The sequence below is a fragment of the Neofelis nebulosa genome, chromosome X, assembly GCF_028018385.1.
Source record: "Neofelis nebulosa isolate mNeoNeb1 chromosome X, mNeoNeb1.pri, whole genome shotgun sequence".
NCBI classification, from domain to species: Eukaryota; Metazoa; Chordata; class Mammalia; order Carnivora; family Felidae; genus Neofelis; species Neofelis nebulosa.
Window position 1 is genome coordinate 8530243 of NC_080800.1, and position 20047 is coordinate 8550289.

At 42.9% G+C, this 20047-nt stretch overlaps 2 protein-coding genes across 3 annotated transcripts in view; both read right to left on the reverse strand.

Annotated features, from left to right (window-relative positions):
- ARHGAP6 (Rho GTPase activating protein 6) overlaps positions 1–20047 on the reverse strand; it is a 454675-nt gene that overhangs the window by 355530 nt on the left and 79098 nt on the right. The gene's annotated exons all lie outside the window — the stretch shown is intronic.
- On the reverse strand, positions 5002–11413 carry LOC131502552 (peptidyl-prolyl cis-trans isomerase A-like). The gene has a single exon (XM_058713358.1). The coding sequence runs from the start codon at positions 6605–6607 to the stop codon at positions 6014–6016; it is 594 nt and encodes a 197-aa protein (XP_058569341.1). The 5' UTR covers positions 6608–11413; the 3' UTR covers positions 5002–6013.

Here is a 20047-nt window from a genome sequence, read left to right on the forward strand (position 1 = left end):
ACACAAAAGTGAAATAAGTTTTCTTAAGATTTTATTTTTACGTACTCTCTACACCCAACGTGGGACTCGAACTTACAACCCCGAGATTAAGAGTTGCATGTTCTACCGATTGAGCCAGCCAGGCACCCCTGAAATAGTATTTTTTTTTTAATTTTTTTTTTCAACGTTTTTTATTTATTTTTGGGACAGAGAGAGACAGAGCATGAACGGGGGAGGGGCAGAGAGAGAGGGAGACACAGAATCGGAAACAGGCTCCAGGCTCCGAGCCATCGGCCCAGAGCCTGACGCGGGGCTCGAACTCACGGACCGCGAGATCGTGACCTGGCTGAAGTCGGACGCTTAACCGACTGCGCCACCCAGGTGCCCCCTGAAATAGTATTTTTAAAAATACTATACATTAAATAAAATCAAGGCTGGCTATTACCTCCAAGAAAATAAAGTTATGTTTGGCCAACCCAAATTTCCAACCAGCTCTGGACCAAAAATGGGCCAGCCCTTCCAACTTTCCCCACCCCATCCACTTTTCATTCAAAGAAAGGGCGCTGCGGGAGGCCGTGGCCTTCTTGGTCTCAAGAAGCACTGGCTGGCCCACATGAAAACCGGGGGTACAACATGTGGATGTCCATGCACGTCCAGAGGGCTGACAAGCTCAGGTGAAGGCCAGTGGCAATAGCCACTGGAAGACGGAAGCACTGAAGGGCCAGAGAAGGGATCAGGAGCTCTGAGGGAAGGCCAGGAAGTAAGGAAAACAGGGGTAATGCATCATTACCTCGAATGACCTTCACAACAGCACCCAGAACAAAATGGATAACGGCCACACTGGGGGAATCAGCAAAAAAGTGTGCATGTCAGCCTTTTTCAGAACGTGCCAGAAATTATGTAAAATGAAAACTGTCTTTTAAAACAGTGGAACTACTGTACTACTTTGGGGAACTGCCCACAGATCTCCAAATCTTTGGATTTGAAAACCAGTCTTGCAGCGTGAAACACCAATGGAAATGGCATGATCCTTCGCTCATACGTTCTTCAAATGCTCGTGCACAATTTTTTTTTATTTTTCTTAACTTTTTTTTATTATTCATTTTTGAGAGACAGAGAGAGACAGAGCATGTGCGGGGGAGGGACAGAGAGAAAGGGAAACACAGAATCCAAAGCAGGCTCCAGGCTCTGAGATGTCAGCACAGAGCCTGACGTGGGCTTGAACCCACAAAACCATGAGATCATGACCTGAGCCCAAGTCAGACGCTTAACCGACTGAGCCACCCAGGCACCCCGACATGCACAATTTTTTTAAATGTTTATTTATTTTTTGAGAAAGAGAGACAGAGAGAGAGAGAGAGAGAGAGAGAGAGAGAGAGAGAGAGAGATCGTGAGTGGGGAAGGGGCAGAGAGACAGGGATAGAGAGAAGATCCCAAGTATGCTCTGGGCACAGAGCCGGATGTGGGGCTCAAACCCACGAACTGTGAGATCATGACCTGAGCCAAAATCAAGAGTCAGATGCTTAACTGAGCCACTCAGGCACCCCACATGTGCACAAATTTTTAAAGCCTGTTAGCATATAACTGATATATCAAGAAAGCACAAAGCTTAGAGCCAACGATCCCACACAATGGGAATACTATTTGGAATTGATTCTTTTTAAAATGAAAAAAAAAACTTTATCATTACTTGAATGTTAGGAAAATATAAACAGCATGGAAAACTCAACAAAAATAAAGTTTTAAAAGCCATCTAAATTTCCAGATCCAGGGATCGTTTTATAAATCATTTGAAAATCCACACACACAAAATAATTTCTTTACAGTAGTAGGTAAAGATTTCAAAGTAGAGCGGCATGTACTAGCCTAGGTGATTTCGAGGTGAAATCTCTGCCCTTTTGGCACTCCAATACCGACAGCGACCTTCCCTCTGGCCCCCACCTTTGAAATGCAATGTCACTCAAGGTTCTCTGGCTATTTTGAGAATAAGCAAATCTCATTACTCAAGACTTTTGCAAACTCATGCCACCCAGAAAAAAGTTAATGCCTTTATGTTAATTTGATTCACTTTCTATTTTTGGAACTTTATTACTTTGAACACATGCCAGTTGTCATTTTTCTAATTTAATTGCCTAATTGTGAAATCTCAAGGCCATGTGTATTTGGACTAATTTCTGCTTTAGGGAGAAAACCCACCACAAATAAGTTATTTAAAAAAAAACACAATGACCCTTGAGCACCTGGAATACATGGATCCTTAAGACCACATATTAATACCATTTTTAAAAGGCACTGAGCTGAAAATAAAGAAAATACTTTTTATTAGAAAACTCATAAGAAAACAAAAAAGACATTAAATGAATATATTATTTGAAATAAGTGTTTTCAAGATGTTAAAATTCCTTGAATGATTTAATTACTGACTGTAATTAAGTGATGGAGAGTTGAAATACCCACTTATGAAAAAAAAATCAGGAGGTATCACAATTCCAGACTTCGGGTCACATTACAAAGCTGTAGTCATCAAAACAGCATGGTACTGGCACAAAAATAGACACATAGATCAATAGACCAGAATAAAAAACCCCAAAATGAACCCACAACTGTATGGTCAATTAACCTTCAACAAAGCAGGAAAGAATATCCACTGGGAAAAAGAGAGTCTCTTCAACAAATGGCGCTGGGAAAACTGGTCAGCTACATGCAAAAGAAAGAAACTGGACCACTTCCTTACATCATACACAAAAATAAACTCAAAATGGATTAAGGACCTAAATGTGAGACCTGAAACCTTAAAAATCCCAGAAGAGAGCAAGGCAGTAATTTCTCTGACATCAGCCACAGGAACATTTTTCTAGATAAGTCCCCTGAGGCAAGAGAAAAAAAGCAAAAATAAACTAATGGACTACCGCAAAATAAAAAGCTTCTGCACAGTGAAAGAAACACCCAACAAAACTAAAAGGCAACTTACAGGATGGGAGAAAATATCTGCAAATGACATACCCAATAAAGGGTTAGTGTCCAAAAGATATAAAGAACGTAGACAACCCAACACCCCCCAAAACCAAATAATCCAATAAAAAATGGGCAGAAGACACCAACAGACATTTCCAAAGAAGACATCCCGGTGGCCAACAGACACACGAAAAGAACATCATCAGAGAGATGCAAATTAAAGCCATAATGAGATATCACCTCACACCTGTCAGAATGGCTACACTAAAAACACAAGAAAAAAATAAGTGTTGCCAAGGATGTGGAGAGAGGGGAACCGGTTCCTCTTGCACTGTCGGTGGGAATGAATGCAAACTGGTGCAGCCACTATGGAAACCAGTATCAAAGTTCCTCACAAAGTTAAAAACAGAACTGCCCTACACTCCAGTAATTGCACTAACAGGTATTTGCCCAGAAAGTATGAAAACGCCAATTCAAAAAGATACATGCACCCCTATGTTTATGGCAGCATTATGTACAATGGCCAAATCATGGAAGCAGCTCTAAGTGTCCATCGATAAAGAAATGGCTAAAGAGGACGCGGTATGTACAAATATATATGCATATATATTTGATGGAATACTAGTCAGTCGTTTAAAAAGAATGAAACCTTGCCATTTGCAATGACACGGATGGATAGAACCAGAGAGTATTATGCTAAGCGAAATAAGTCGGTCAAAGACATACCGTATGATTACGCTCATATGTGGAATTTAACAAACGACACAAATGAGCAAAGGAAAGAGACAGAGAGGGAAACCAAGAAACAGACTCTTGCCGATAGAGAACAAACCAATGGTTACCAGAGGGGAGGTGGGTGGGGGGATGGGGGAAATATGTGGTGGAGATTAAGGAGTGCACTTTTATGAAACCCCACAAGATGTATATAATCAGAAGCACATTAATCAAGAGTAAGCATTTCTCTCTTCCAGGCAAGCACACACATATAAGTACATATCCACTGGTTAATCAGAAAAATACTCCAATGAGCCAGAACATGGATGCGTTTATACAAAGACTGGAAATATACTTTGCATATCTTCATCATTTGTAAGAATCAGGAACTTGATCACAGCTACCAGTTCCTCATTTCATATCACAAGTTAAGTCTAGAAGCAACTGGCATAATTTCACATTCATGTTTATACCTTAAATCAAGGTGAAGTGAAGTTCTGGAACAAATTCCAGTATTCTTGGTTTCTCCTAGAACTGAAACATTATACCCTTTGGTAAGTTATTGTTGATTCACTTAGAATGATTTCCTGCAGGCCTTATTTTCCAGAACATGTCTCTTAGCATTCTTAGTCTTGATGTCTCATCTTTATATCTGTCTAGGGGTCTAACATATCATACGTGAAAGGTCACAGAGAGTCAGATGCAGCCCCAGAACTACTCTGTTGTAAAACATCTTGCTGACATGTTACCATTGTCAACAGAAAAATCATATGAAGTGCCTTTACTTCATGAAAACAAAATGAGAGACAGCAAGAAAAGAGTACAGCTTCCAGTTACTTAACTATCTACTTTGGAAAATGATCTTAAAATTTAATATTTTCATTATTAAGTTCTTATGCCGTTCCGTTTGCTTGCTAATCATTATCAAAGAAACAACATTTTTTAAATTTTTTTTTTTACATTTATTTGTTTTTGAGAAACAGAGTGAGACAAAGCGTGAGTGGGGGAGGGGCAGAGAGAGAAGGAGACACAGAATCCGAAGCAGGCTCCGGGCTCTGAGCAAGCGGTTAGCACAGAGCCTGATGCGGGGCTTGAACCCACAAACTGTGAGATCATGACCTGAGCCGAAGTCGGACGCTCAACCGACTGAGCCACCCAGGTGCCCCCAAAGAAACAAAATTTTAATAGTAGATATATCTCTACTTTCCAACCAGAATTTTTTTTAATCTTTAGAATAATATCGATTAGAATTCCAACACAAATTTCTCAGAAGAAATAAATTAGAACTATCAGTTATTGAAGTCTTAAAAAAATTGAAGTTAATATTTCAGTTAGATTAAATCAAGAGTCCCTAGGTGCTTAGGTAGAACACTTTTTATTTGGCTTATCCAAAAGAACAATTGGCTTTACTGAGTTCTGGTTTTATAAAATGTTCTTGAGGGAAAAAAAAATACATCACGGCGTCATATTTACTATTAATTAATCTACTAAACAGAGTAAAATTTCCTTCCCAACACCTAATCATGAATATACGAAGACTATTTCACTTTGCGATGAAAAGAAACCTGATTATTAACATTCTATGAGGAGTAAATCAGACTTCATGACTCGTAAGAAGCAGTAACATTTTTAAACAGCATTAGGTCAATTTCATGGTTGCTTCAGCCTTTTAGTCTTGTACCCAGGCCAAAAGCACAGCTTCTGGAAGCAAATGTTGTGAATCAGATGACAAGTATAATATGCCACTAAAAGCAACAGCCACAGTGGTGTTAGCACTCAGCCAAGTCCCATGCCCTGGACGACTATGTGATGGAGCAGGTATTCAGGGATGACCCACTGGCCAGTCCCCACTGCCTCCTGGGGACTTTTTCCAAGACTCGTCTCTGGAGGAGCAGACTTAGCCCAAAACGTATCCAAGACTGTGACCTTGGCATACAGGAGTAGAACGGACACTGAGTCAGCTGACTAAAGTGTGGTACATATTTTACCAGGAAATAAGGAAATCTCAGGGTACAACTATACTGTGCAGAGTAAAGGTGTGGGTACAGAGAGCTGCCCAATTTTCCTGGTAGTTCTGCTTGGACTAGTCAGTAAGCCTCCAACCCTTGTATCAAATCACTTGATACAAGTGATTCACATCCACTATTAGAACCATTACAGAATCTTTGGTTGGTGTTATTGTTGCTGTTTAGTTTTTCTTTCATTATCATAAACATAACTCCACAATCCAGCTAGACTTGGAGGGGAGTATTAGGAAAATATGGAACCCACAGAACTGCAGCGAGAGCACAGAGATTATAGGATATTTCCAGCAGATGGGGGTGAAGGGGTGCCTTCATGAGCTACAGAAGCAATGGTCTGGTAGTTAAGATAAGACACAAGTCAAGTGTTGGTCAGCAATAGTGGTCTTCCTGTTGGCCTTGGCATTCCTGGAGCCAAAGCCCTCCATGGCTTCTGCAATATTCCTTCTCTCTTTCACCTTGCCAGAGGCCACATGCTTGCCATCCAACCACTCAGTCTTGGCAGTGGGGATGAAAACCTGGGAAGCATTTGTGTTGGGTCCAGCGTGTGCCACGGACAAGATGCCAGGACCTGTGTGCTTCAGGATGAAATTCTCATCGTCAGATTTCTCCCCATAGATGGACTGGCCACCAGTGCCATTATGGCATGTGCAGGCACAGTCCTGGCACAGAAATTCCCAAATAATCCTGCGAAAGCAGGAACCTTTATCACCAAATCCTTTCTCCCCAGTGCTCCGAGCATGAAAGTTTTCTGCTGTCTTTGGAACTTTGCCTGCAACCGGCTCAAAGGAGACATGGCCCAAGGGCCCGCCATCCACGGTGACGTTGAAGAACACGGTGGGGTCGACGGTGGCTGGACAGCACCAGAGCTTCCGGGGCAGTGGCATCTGCAGGGCCACCGTTACAGAGCTCCAGATAAGAAATGTTTTTCTTAGCATCTTTGACTTTGGAGGAGTAACACTGTCCTCTTTAAGTGTCCTACTTAAAGGCTCAATACTCAGCTTCAGAAAATTTCTAGAGACAGGATATAGCCTGTACTATCAGTAAGCTACTCAGCACTATGTTCTTTCTTTTACGCTGTTCCCAGTATCTCTGAGGCTAGAAGTGTGTGAGCTACCTTCTCCAGGCTTTGTGTCATCGAGGTTCAGAGTGAGGCCACACAAACAGGACACACTCACGGGGCAGGAGAGAAGCCAACGCCCAGCGTGGTGGTGGCAGGCAGGTGTGTGGGCTTTGGCAGATGAGCAATGGGAGGTGTCGCCAGGTGCTTCTGGCTACGGCAGGTAGCTGAGATCACCGGTGGTTCTTTCTTTATGTTACTATCCGCCCCGTTTCGATAAAGGTGGCTGCCGGCCTCTCCAGTTCCTTCGTAAGCCTCCAACTCTTGTATCAAATCACTTTCTTCTCGAAATAGCTAAAGGTTTTCTGTTTTCCAAATAAATCCTGGTTAGTGCAGAATGCCTTAGTCATGACTCAGGTTCACTGTTGGTAGAAGGGCCCAGAGGAGGCAATCGGGTTGGGTTCCCATAGGAGCAACCCCGGTACCGACACTGGGCAACAGGCAAAGGCTTAAGAAATCAGACTGAGCTCAATCTCAGGGATGGCAACTGTCAGTGGGGACTCTGACGCCGGCCTGGGTACCAGAGGTAAGATTCCAGTCCTTGGCAGAAACAGAACCAATCTGCTTTGGACCTCGCCTCAAAATCCAACGTCGACGTTTGAAACAGTCAAGTACTTCCTCTTCTTGCCAGGCACAACCTTAGCACAAGCAAGATAAAGAATTGCACTAGATTGTGTGAACCGACACAGGGGTGCCATGCTGTCCTAGATGCTGCCGCAGGAAAGATGGACCACAGCTTTAATGGTGCTGAGAGGTCGCTGGAGACTGACGGCAATAGTGAAGATTTCCTGGAAGGTCAGAAAAGCACCTGGGGACATGCTGCTATAGTCTCTGACTCACTCGTGTTCATTTTCTCCGCGTGCTAGCTGCTGCTGAGGGCCGTGTCCTCTCCTCCCCATGTTTCCCCACATCCTACAGCTCTACACCCCTTGGAGAGCATGTGGTCCTTCTTTGCGGTCTTTGAAGAACCACTGATCACATTGATGAAAGTTTTACATTAATTCGTGACTAGTTAAAAGTGCTAAACAGAAACTCACTTAAACTTTCTGGAACTTGGCTTTCTCTTTCATTAAAGCGTGATGCTAATCCTATCATCCCAGATTTGGGTGAGGATTAAATGAAACATTCTATGTTATAAGGGCTTTAGAATGTAAAGTATTACCAGGAAAATTCACTGTAATCACATCCGTATAAAAATGTCTACCAAATACTTCCATGAGCCTTCTGCAAAGCCACGCACTAAACAAAGGAAGCAAAGGCCCTCAGAGCAGAAAAGGATTGCAAAGCATAACAAAAGCCAGAATTAAAAACAAAACAAGACTGTTTTGTTTCTTTAAAAATAATATCACCAGCCAAAACTGTTTGACTTTCAAAGTCACAGCTTAGAGCATGCTCAAACAATTTCTAAAATGTGGAAACATTTGTGGAACTTGTGGGAAAACACAATTTCCAAGAGCTTTACTCAGAACAAACCCACGAGAAATAACAATGTGCACATCGGCACAGACACACAGCAGCGCGCACCCATCCCCAGCGTGGCCTGGCCCACCCAGGGCGTAGGCCTTAGAGCACTTGGTGACAACACTGATCAATGGCGTTTCACGGACAAATCTTTGAGAACTGGCTCAAGGTTTCTCCAGACATCCCGAATTGCAATGTTTGGAACACGGAGTCTCAGCTCGCGTTCCCCTACGAGTGGACCCTGAGACAAGGATGTGAATGTATACAGTTTATTTGGGAGGGGAGTCAGCGAAGGGGCAGACATCGGTAGAGGTGTGTTATCAAACAAGTCACTTCTGTGGCCACTGGGGCCCGATCCCATCAGAGAGTGCTGGGAGACAGTGTGGACCACGCCGCACATTTGTCCCAGCTCTCCAGCGCCTCCCCATCCAACACTTGCCCAGGGCTCCTTTCGTAGGCGTTAACTCCCTAGCACTGCCCATCATCAGAAGAAAAACCAAAAAGAGCCCTCAGGAGCAGGGCTTCAGGTGTTCCTGCTGAAGGCTCTCCGGGTGTGGAGCAAATGCCGAGGGAAAACAAAGAATGACCCGGCCCCAAATGTCCGAGGGTCACGGTGGAGAAACCATGACTTAGACGATGAGAATGCTAAAAGGCTAACACGGAAAGCAAAAGGGGCACATCACCTTGTAAAGGACGTCGCAGGCGGCTGGGTTAAATGCAGGGGGGAGGTAGCAGAGCCAGAAGGCTTTCACAAGGTTTTGTTCACTAGAAATTTCTCTCCTCTCCCTACGTTTGAATAATACATAGAACTGATGTAAGGTGATTAAATCCAAAGCTCAGACTGCAGCTCCAACCGCAACACTACCATACCATGGAACGTTTCCACCGCTGATTTCTAGAGGCTGCGGTGGGCGGAGGAGTGTCTACACCACGGTGGCCTCTCCCACCCACAATCCCCCATCCTAACGGAGGTCTGGGCAGCCCCACGTTTTCTTCAGCATATGCTGCTTCGAACCAGTCCTGGGGGTTCCTCCTACCACCTCTGTCCTTCATAATTCTTCACTCAAATCTCTGCTTAAACCATCCAGGGGTCTCCAGCTTCCTCCCCACAGAGGACTCAACAGGCACTTCCGTTGGTCGCCACCAAGCCTTCATTCCATGACATTTCGTTTTCTCACATTGAAAAAGTTGGCTTCACAGCAGCCTAGGAATGTGGTGCAAATGCAGAAAGAGAAAAGATCTGAATAAAATGCAGAGCAAAAATACTAAAAATAAATTTCTTGTTTACAGCAAGCTCGAGTCTGGAGTAAAAGTAAAATGAAACATATGTTAGAGACCTTCCAATAATGGGTCTTGGATCAAGAGGGAAAAGGAGGAGGACACGTTGAGAGGAGGGCCCTGAAAGTGACACAAGGGCTCGTGAATTATGACATGAAACTTATATCCATTTAAGTGACCAGCAGAATCGGAACCAAGCAGACAAACGCTCAGTTACATGAGTGGCACAGAAAAAATCCTCCCCTTTTATTCCTGAGTCTCCAAGAGATGGAAAAATCAGCAAGTCTTACACTTATTAATCCACAGCTGAGGTTTTCAGAAGCAAAGTCAAGTCAGCAATGAGATCGGGGGCATAATAGTTTTTCCTCCCATTTGACAAATGCACACGATTTGTCTTACATGTTATCATACGGGATATAAATACTTGATACACTTAATATGCACTTGCTGTCTGGGCTGATGGCCGGCAAGGACCACAACACGATGATGAGGATAATGCTGGCAGAGGTGATGGTTAACAACTGAGTGCTTACTGTGTGCCAGGAATTATGAAAAACATTTATAAGTGTCATTGCTTCAGTCTCTCATGATGCAACTGTAAGATACTATGATTATCCCACTATACAGTGCTGAAACTGAGGCTTGGCATTTCAGAATGAATAAACGGTGGCTCTTAGAATTCATCCAGATCTGTCTGGGTAGCCCACAAGCATACCATCTCTCCGGTGGTGGCATTTGGAAAAGAGTATTACTTTGATGCACAATTTAAAAAATGTTAAATCTATAACTTTTAATGTAGGAATTATTTAAATTCTATGCCTCTAGGTTAGGAATTGGGGCTGGACATTCTCTTCAGGTATTGCCCACCACTCCTTTCTGCAACAAGGGCAACCTGGTAGACAGAAAAGGGACTAATGCTGGGTACATTTGGTTTCCAAAGCTTGCTTTCCAACTCTCTAGCTGTGCCAATTGAGGCAAGTTAGTTACTGGGGCAGGCACAATTCTAAACATGGCCCCCACAAGATTCCCATCCTCTGGTTAATCAAACACTAATCGAGGTACTGTTACAAAGGGATTTTGTAGATGTAATTAAAGTCCCAAGTCACCTAACCTTAGGATATGGAGATTATCCGGCTGTGCCCTTTAAAAGGCAGAAGTCTGGGTGAAATATGTGATAGGAATTAAAGAGTACACTTCTCAGAATGAGCACTGAGTAATGAATAGAATTGGTGAACCATGATGTTGTATACCTGAAACTAATATAACACTGTATGTTACCTATACTGGAATTAAAATTAAAGAAAAAAAAAACTTTTAAAAAGGCGGAAGTCAGAGAGATTGCAACCATGAGAAGGATTTGACACAGCATTTGTGGCTTTAAAGATGGAGGGACCATGAGCCAAGGAAGGCTGGTGACCTCTCCAAGCTGAGAAAGAGCCCAAGCCTACAGCCAGCAAGGCAGCAGAGACCTCAGTCCTACAGCCACAAGGAACTGAGTTCTGCCAACAACCTGAATGAGCTCACAGTTGATTCTCCCCCAAGAGCCTCTAGTACAGAACACAGTCACTAAGTTGGTAGTAATCTGTCACAAAAGTAATAGAAAACTAGCATAGTTACGCTCTCTAAGTTGGTTTTCTCAATAATCAAATAGAGGTAATCATGCATACGTTGCAGCATTACCAGGAGGATTAAAATGAGAATGTACTTAGAGCGTACCTGACATAGAGTAGGCAACAAGTGTCACCAGTGACTCTGGGAGTCAAGGCTGAGAGGCAACTGCACCTTATCGCGAATACAGACAAGATGTAAAATTAGCATAAAGTCACAAACTAAATATAAATGGAATCAAACTATGATCAAGTAGAAATCGAGTCAAAATGAACACGTGCTCTACAAAGCTGGTAGAGGAAGCTACTAACTTATGAAATAAGTTCCAAGAGCCTATTTTTAGGCCAGTAGTTTGGAACTGGGTAGGCATTCCCCCATAAGAGCAATGTTAAGACCTGGTGATGACGGCTCAAGTCATTAACTTATTAGGTGCCTAACCGTGTTCAGGAGAACCCAGTCATAACATGTAACAAGCTTGCTTTCAGGGGGAAAAAAATCCTTTTCGTTTATAGCACAATTTTGCTCTAAAAGGAACTTACGTCTATTTTGCATTTTTAACCCACATAGCAACATTTTGAGAGAAGCACAGCGAGGAAGAAATGGCAAGCTGACGACAAAGGATTTACGCTAAGCCAGGAGTCCACATTCCCCTTGCAGCTAGGACGGGGCCATATGATGGAGTCCTGGTCAACAGAATGCAAGCAGGAGTGATGCGTGTCCCCTGCAGGTCAGGCTCGTGGGACGTGCCACATTCTCACCCCACTCCACGGAGCACACGGATTGGACCTGGAGGAGCCACGAGACGGGAGAAGCCTGAGTCCTTGAATGCCCACACGGAAGTGTGCCCTTCAAACCCCTGATGTCATTCCAATACTACCAAAAAAAAAAAAAAAATTAAGTTCTAATGTGTTAAGCCACGGAAACATTCAGACTGTTCCAGCAGTTAGCTTTGTGTTGCAGCCAGACACTTGCTGAAGTTTTCACCTGGGACGACCCGGAAGGCAGACCCCACACCTTTAGGATTAAACTGTTAGCACATGTTGGGTACTCCTGACTGAAATTAGAGCGAGGGACTGCAGAAAAAAGGGGGAAGCCTGGGAGGGGATCTCAGTCCTGCCAGCAGAAATGAATGGAAGAGGGACTCCAGAATTGGAGCCCAGAAGGTTGAAGAGGTTTACTCTTCTAGATGCCCAACTCCGTAAAATAGCGAAAGGCTTGGAACACGAGCGCGTGCTGGCCTCCATTGGCCAAATGACCTTAGAGGCTGACATCACCGTGGTTGGTTAACAGATGCAGTTCAGAGCGGTTACATTTTTGCCTGAGGTCACATGACTGTATGAAGTAATGGATCCAGAATTCGAACTCATATCTTGTGAATCTGACTTCAACCTTCTTTCAGTATGTTTCGCAGCCAAATGCGGCAGTAAATTATAATTTTTAAAAATGTGTTGATGGTTCAGGAGCTAAACAACAGTGAATTTCCTTGGGAACAAAATAAACTTTCCATGCTTTTTATGGGAACCAGGGGGTGAAAGCAGTGCTTCGATTTCCCTAAAATGGGATCCCTGCATTGTTTTCACTTAGAACTCCTTGTTCTCCTTTTATTTTAGAGACAAAATGAGTTTGGCCTCTTTTAGGCCATTACTGTCATTTTATTAAAAAATTAGATTTGAGAATTTCCTTTTTTGTTGGCAGAGACTATAGCATATATTTATACACCCTATTGATCTGATCAATGTTCACAGTGGAGGCTTAATAAATACTTACAGTTACGTGACTCAGTGATAAAAAGCACTGAATAGCACAAGGCGCATGCTAGAATTATCTGTGGCTTATTTCCATGGCTCGATGGTAAACTCTACACAGGGAAGAAGTGAGTTTATTCCCTCTTTCTGACTAGCTTTAGAGCAACATCAAGCATATCGAAGTACACAATAACCAACTGCTACGGACAATTAAAAAGCATTGATATCTTAAGCGACATAGAAATAAACACACAATGTCAGACTGGGAAGTGTCTTAATTTGGGTCCCCCCAGAAGCAGATGCTGAAGCAAAGATTCGCGGACAAATAGTTGCTTTAGGAGGGGTATTAGTTTCATGCTGCTGCCGTGATCAATTACCACAAATTTAGGGGCTCAAAACAAAAAACTTGATTATCTTTGAGTTCTGGAGGTCAGAAGTGCAAAAGGGGACACACTGGGCTAGAACCGACGTGTTGGCGGGGGCTGGGTTCCTCTTAGAGACTCTAAGGGAACCCATTTCCTTGCCTTTTCTAGCTTCGAGAAGCCACCTGCATTTCCTTGTTTGTGGCCTCTTCCTCCATCTTCAAAGGCAGCACTGGAGCATTTTCCAATCTCTCCCTTCTGTCGTCATACCTCCTTCGCTGAATCTGGCTGCCTCCCTTTTTCACCTCTGAGTGACGACACTGGGCCCACCTGGATAATCCAGGCTCATCTCTCCAGCTAGACATTCTTCATTGAACCCACATGTGTAAAGTCCCTTCCGCCACATAAGGTTCTGGGATCGGGACACGGACATCTCTTGGACATCTCTTAGGAGCCAATATTCTGCCCACCACAGGAGGTGACCCCAGAAAACACTGGCAGGGGAGTGGCGAAGTGGGACAGAGAAGGGAAAGAAGTCAATGAATGTGAGTTAACAAGGCAGCCATCGCCCAGGGCAACTGGGAGTCCGTCCTGCAGGGTGGCTGCGCGAGCTCGGCTCACACGCTGCCGTGATAGGAGAAGGGGGAGTGACAGCCTGCCAACTGCCCATCCATCGCCATGTGAGGGCTGCTCTCGCGGTCACTAACTCCGACACACTGGCTTTCCCGGTGACGCCAGTGGGCACCCATGACCAGAAAGAGAGTGCCGGGGAGACTGCTTCAGGGGTTCTGCTCAAGCACTTGCCACCAGGGAGAAGTGGCTTCCGGAATCATCTTATCTGACCATATTCCCTTTTCTTTGCAGAAGAGCAGAAGCCCAGAATGTCGAAGGGATTGCCCAAGATCATGTGACCAAAGAAACCCACCGAGGGCCGCTTCCATTTAGTTGGTATCTCAGGCTATTATGTGTCGGGCACTGTACCAAGGGTGTGACATGTGCTTCCACATTTAATCTTCATGGTCACCCTTATGATGTGAGTATAAATGTGGTCCTAACAAACTTAGCCAAAATTACACACCTAGGAGTCGTGTTAGATGGCTGCCTGGTACAACAGAAGTCTATGGAGCATGGGTAGGCCAAATCCAGCCTGCCCCCCCCCATTTTTGTACAGCTCATGAGCTAAGACCTAAATGCATTATTCTAATTGTAGTCTTGACCCACCTGTAACACAACAGGACTATCACCTCCCTAATTCTAGACGCTATACTTCTATTGACGCAATCCAAGAAAACGTTTATTTTTTGGAAATTGCCCCAATAAGTTAGCATACACTGACAAATGATTCTTAGTTAAAACACATACACCTAATTGTAAGTTGTGTCCCCTCTATCCAGGATTCATACAGGTGGTTTTTCTGCATTTACCTTTATGAATTTTTATTTATCCTTGTTACAATCCATTTTGTTAGATTCAATTCATTTTGTTATTTCTTTTTTTTTTTTTTTTTTTTAGTCTTTCCTTGCCTTTCTGGGTCTTTATTTTTTTTTCCAATATATGAAATTTATTGTCAAATTGGTTTCCATACAACACCCAGTGCTCATCCCAAAAGGTGCCCTCCTCAATACCCATCACCCACCTTCCCCTCCCTCCCACCCCCCATCAACCCTCAGTCATTTTGTCAACCCCTCTTCTCAGCTCTACAGCTACCTATGAGGCACCTCGATTTGAATGGCCCCCCGGCTCTGAAAATCACACAGCCAAAAGGGAACTCATCCTCCTTCCGCCCAAGCCTGTACTCCCCCCTTTATGGTCCCCAGCCTACAACTGTGCAAAGGCTGACCTTACCGTGGGCATCGTCTCAAGGGGACACTATGTTCTAATGTCTGGCACCTTCTCTAGCATGCAAGAGTGAGCTCACTAAATTTCAAAGGATAAAAAGGAAAGAAGGGAAGGAGAGGAGGGATGGAGAGGAAGGGACGGAGAATGGGGCATTTCTACACTTTTTAAAGAATAGTAAAGGGATAGAGGCTCAGCATGAAAAAGATGTAAAGGCAGCATTGCTGTGCTCAGGACAGAGTGGATCCCAGGGTCCCCGGTGGCCAGGCATGGGCACCCCGATTGCCATCTCCTAAGGCCAGCCAGCGAACAGCAAGGTGGAAACTCCACCATCTCAGGAACGGGATATTGTTTCTCTGGGTTATCGCCCAAGTCAGTGCACGTGGAGGGTCTTTTTGGCTTCCGTGATCGAAGATGCTGCTTTCACTCAAGGGGACTTTCCTCAGAGAAACACTTGGAGAAGCACACGCCCACTTGGAAAAAGTAAACAACTTCGAGGACAGATTATGAAGCACCTCCACTTGCCTTCTGAACTAAGAAATCAAGATTACAAATCCTTAGCCTCACAGCGTTATCTGTATGGTGATGCTACAGCATTGCTGTATTATGACTTTATAAACTAATTGTGTTATTTCAGCGAAATTTAAAAGTTACAGTCATATTACCTTAGGGTGAACATTTTCCAATTTCATCAATATGTGTGCAAAACTTAATTATTCCAAGTCCCAGAAATAAGATCTTGATGAAATAACTCGACAAGTGAACCCATCTCCCACAGTCCCCCTCACCTTAGGCTACGGCAAATTCCCTAAGGGTCACCTATCTGGGGACAGAGATCTCCAGCCTGCCTAACTTCCCCAAAGCTAAGATCCAGGAAATTCCCAGGGCTTCCAGCTGCCCAAAAGGTATCTCTAAATGAATTATTATAATTCCTCACAGCTTGTGGGTTTAGCTGTATTTTCAGAGAGAAATCTCTGAAAGGAGATGACTTCATCTGGGCAAATATTTTACTGTAAAAGGTACGAGACTCGGGACTTATGAAAGTCTCATTCAAAACTGCGTCAGGAGACAAAATCTCCCCCAAGGAGGGGCAGAGGAGAAGATGTTGACAGGTCCACTATGAGCTCTAACCATGTATGTGCATCCCGAGAGAAATCATTTCTGGCCTCATATTTTCCATCTTAATGTCTCAACAGCAGAACATAAAGCACCTCCAAATTATATCAGCAGCCACTGCAACGAGGCTCAACTATGGCCAGGACTCATTAAAGGCCAGAAAGACCCCTCCAGAAGTGAAATAATATATCCTGGAGGGCAGGTGAGGAAACTATGAATGATGGCCACCAAAAAAAGCAACTCGTTTGAACAAACCCCTGGTGTTCACAATTAACCTCGTTAAATTGTGTTTTTCATTTCCAGCTCTTTTCTGAACTTGTGTTTCCTGCGGATCTTTCACACTGTGGGGGAAATTAAGCCCCTGCAAATAATATAATTTTGGTTTATACTTTAGTAGGGTCCCTGAACAGCAGCACTATTGGGAAATGCAGAATCTCAGGCCCCACCCTGAACCTTGTGAAGCAGAATCTGCATTTTAACCAGGGCCCCAGGGGACCTATATGCACAGACACGTGAGCAGCACTGGCCCACCAGAGAGTAGCTCAATGATAACGACTGATCTTGTAGCTCAATACTTAAAAAGACAGCCCAATTTAAAAATTGGATCTAAATAGACATTTTCCCAAAGAAGACCTACAAATGGCCAATAAACACATGAAAAGATGCGTGGAATCATTACTCATTAGGGAAATTAAAGTCAGAACCACAATGAGACACCACTTCATACCTATTAGGATGGCTATAATTAAAAAGATAGACAATAACAAGTGTTGGCGAGGAGGTAGAGAAACTGGAACCTTCACACACTTCTGGTGGGAATGTTAAAACGGTGCGGCCACTTTGGAAAATGGTCTGACAATTCCTCACATGGGATATGAACCAATAATTCTGTTCCTAGGTACATACCCAAGAGAATTGAACACATATGCCCATGCAAAAACGTGTACGTGAATTGAACACATATGCCCATGCAAAAACGTGTACGTGAATTGAACACATATGCCCATGCAAAAACTTGTACGTGAATGGTCACTGCAGCATTATTCCTATTGGTCAAAAGGTAAAAAGACCAAATTGTCCATGAGTGGATCAGGGATAAACAAAATGTGTTCTATGAATCCAGTGGAGTATCATTCAGCCATAAAAAAGGATCATGCACTGATACCTGCTACAACACAAATGAAGCATGGAAACATTAAACTACATGAAAGAAGCCAGTCACAAAGGACTAAATATTGTAGAATTCCATTTATATGAAAGGTCCAGAATAGGCAAAACCATAGAGACAGAAAGGAAATTAATGGTTGCTTAGGGCTAGCAAGGAGGGTGGGGTGTGTGTGGAGGGAGGTGAGAGCTAAAAGGTGTGAGGTTTCTTTGTGAAGGGACCTGAATGTTCTCAAATTGACTGGGGTGATGGTTGCACACAGCTGTGAATACTGTGAATATACTAAAAACCCACTGAGTTGTTTCAAAAATAAAAGGCAGTGAATTCCTCTGTCATCGAATTTTCACGTAGGACACGCTGCCCAGCTAGAGATATGACCTGCAGGCTAGAACAAAGATCACAGACAATAAATGCTTTGTGCTAATGGACCGCTTCCTGTGTGCCGGGTCCTATGTTGGCCCCGAACAGGGATTTTCTCTTAAAAATTCTCCCCAAAGTTCTAGGAGTTAATTAGTATCATTGCCATTTTACAGATGAGAAAACTGAAGCATTAGAAACCTATCGAAGGGCAACAGGCTGGTGAGCAGTGGTGAAGCTCAGCTCTGAACCCACGGAGTCTGGGAGCAGAGCCCGCACACAACCTCCCTCTCCATCTTGAGTCCCCCTATAAGCGACTTCAGCTAACTGCTAACTCTCCTAGTCAACACGCAGGTAGCAGAAGAGCCCCACGGGGCGCAGTGAGAGGTGGGGGTCACCGCTTGCCACTCAACTCATATTCTCCAAGTCCCACTGCTTGTTGACTATAGGCAACCAACGTTAAATGATTTTTCTCTTCGTATCAGGAGACAGATTGGCCTATTCCGATAATCAGCTTCAATCTCATCCTTCTGAGTTTTCCCAAACGTAAAATATTTTGGAAAATCAGCCAGCCCCCCCCCTTTTTTTTTTAACTGGAAAAACACTTAGTCAAACAAAACTGCCTATTTTCAGAAATGCCCTGAATGAGTAAAGGACTAGTCAAATTCCACATGGGATGTGTTTCCATGAGTCATATATAAGAAAAAATATTTCATGTGTGATCACAAGACAATGGTGTCTATAACAAAACTCCTGCCAAATTAACAACTCCAATTTGATTATTTAAAATCACAGCTGACACATATATAATACTTACTATGCCCTGGGTATTATTCTAAGTGCTTTCTATTTACTCATTTAATATCTACGGTAGCTCACAAGGTATTTTAATAGTCCCATTCTAAAAATGATGAAACTGAGAATTAAGGTTTTGGCAGCCAGAGCTGGAGTGTGAAACCGGACAATTTATACTCTGAACTGCAGTCTACTAACTGCTCTTGACAACTGATGGAAGAAAAAGCTGTAGCCTCTGCAACCACTGAAATCAACAAAATTTCATGGTTGTAGTAACTTCCACAAGCTCCAAAAAGAGTTTTGTCAGCATGTGATGGTTGTGGCAGCTTAGGTGCATTTGACCAGGTTGTTTAAACATACAAACTAAGCCAGAAGGCTACTCAGTGTTAGAGACCAGATGAATTACCAGAAAAAAAATAGGGTCTACCCAGCCAAGAAGGCATTTCTCTTGAAGATGAAATCCCATTGCTCATGTCTTCATGGAATGGAATTACTCAAAAAAAAAAAAAAAAAGAAAGAAAGAAAGAAAGAAAGAAAGAAAGAAAGAAAGAAAGAAAAAGAAAGAAAAGAAAAAAAAAGCAAACAGTATAGCCAACTAGTCTATTTGTATTCCCTACCATAATTTCAAACAGCTTCATGGTTCATTAGGTATTTTGGCATACCCGGTAAGTATTTTTTAATGGAGAATGATCACAAAGCTTTAAAGTAAATTAAAAGCTCCATAATAATCAATCATTATCAAGTAGGCTTTATCCCAGGGATTCAAGGAGGTTCAACATCAGGACAGCTATTGATGGAATTCTCTATGTGTTTACATTAAAGGAGGAGGAAAATAACATTGTCATCTCAACAGATGCTAAAATATATTTTACAAAATTTCAAAGGCTTGCACATTAAAGAAAAGCATAACTATTAATAAATCAAGATAGAAAGAACTGCTTCATCTTAGTCACGGGGTATCTACCAGAAAGTGATAGAAAGCATCCTTGTTTAACAGTAGAAACTGAGAAGTGGCCCCATTATAGTCAGTAGCAAGACAAACATGCCCACATTCAACATCATACCCGAAGATCTCATCAATACATATGACAAGAAGATGAAAAGAAACCTTAAATAAAAAAGACTATCGCCCCCACCCCCTAAAAAAAGATTATCCCAAACTATTGTTATTGGGAGATAAATGATTTCCTAGCTACAACTCCAACCGTGTTAATTTAAAATTTATTAGAACTAATACAAAAGCAGTAAGGTCAACATACAAGTTAATAGATTTCCTACATGCCAACGATAACCATGTTGAAGACATAATGGAAAACTAGATTTCATCTAGGAAAGCAAAACAGCCATGAAAGAAACAAAAATAAATCTGTAAAGTGCTAAGGAATAAAATTAACAAGAAATGTGCCAGACCTATATGAGAGTTTTGGAAAAATGAAAATCTGCTCATTGCAGGCATCACTTTGATGAATAATTATCATCAAACGGGAGCATGTCAGCTCCTAAAACCTCACGAGACGGAGATGCTGAATTATTCA

Coding starts and splice junctions, on each gene's coding strand:
- LOC131502552 (XM_058713358.1), bottom strand. CDS start 6,607: ATGCTAAGAAAAACATTTCTTATCTGGAGCTCTGTAACGGTGGCCCTG.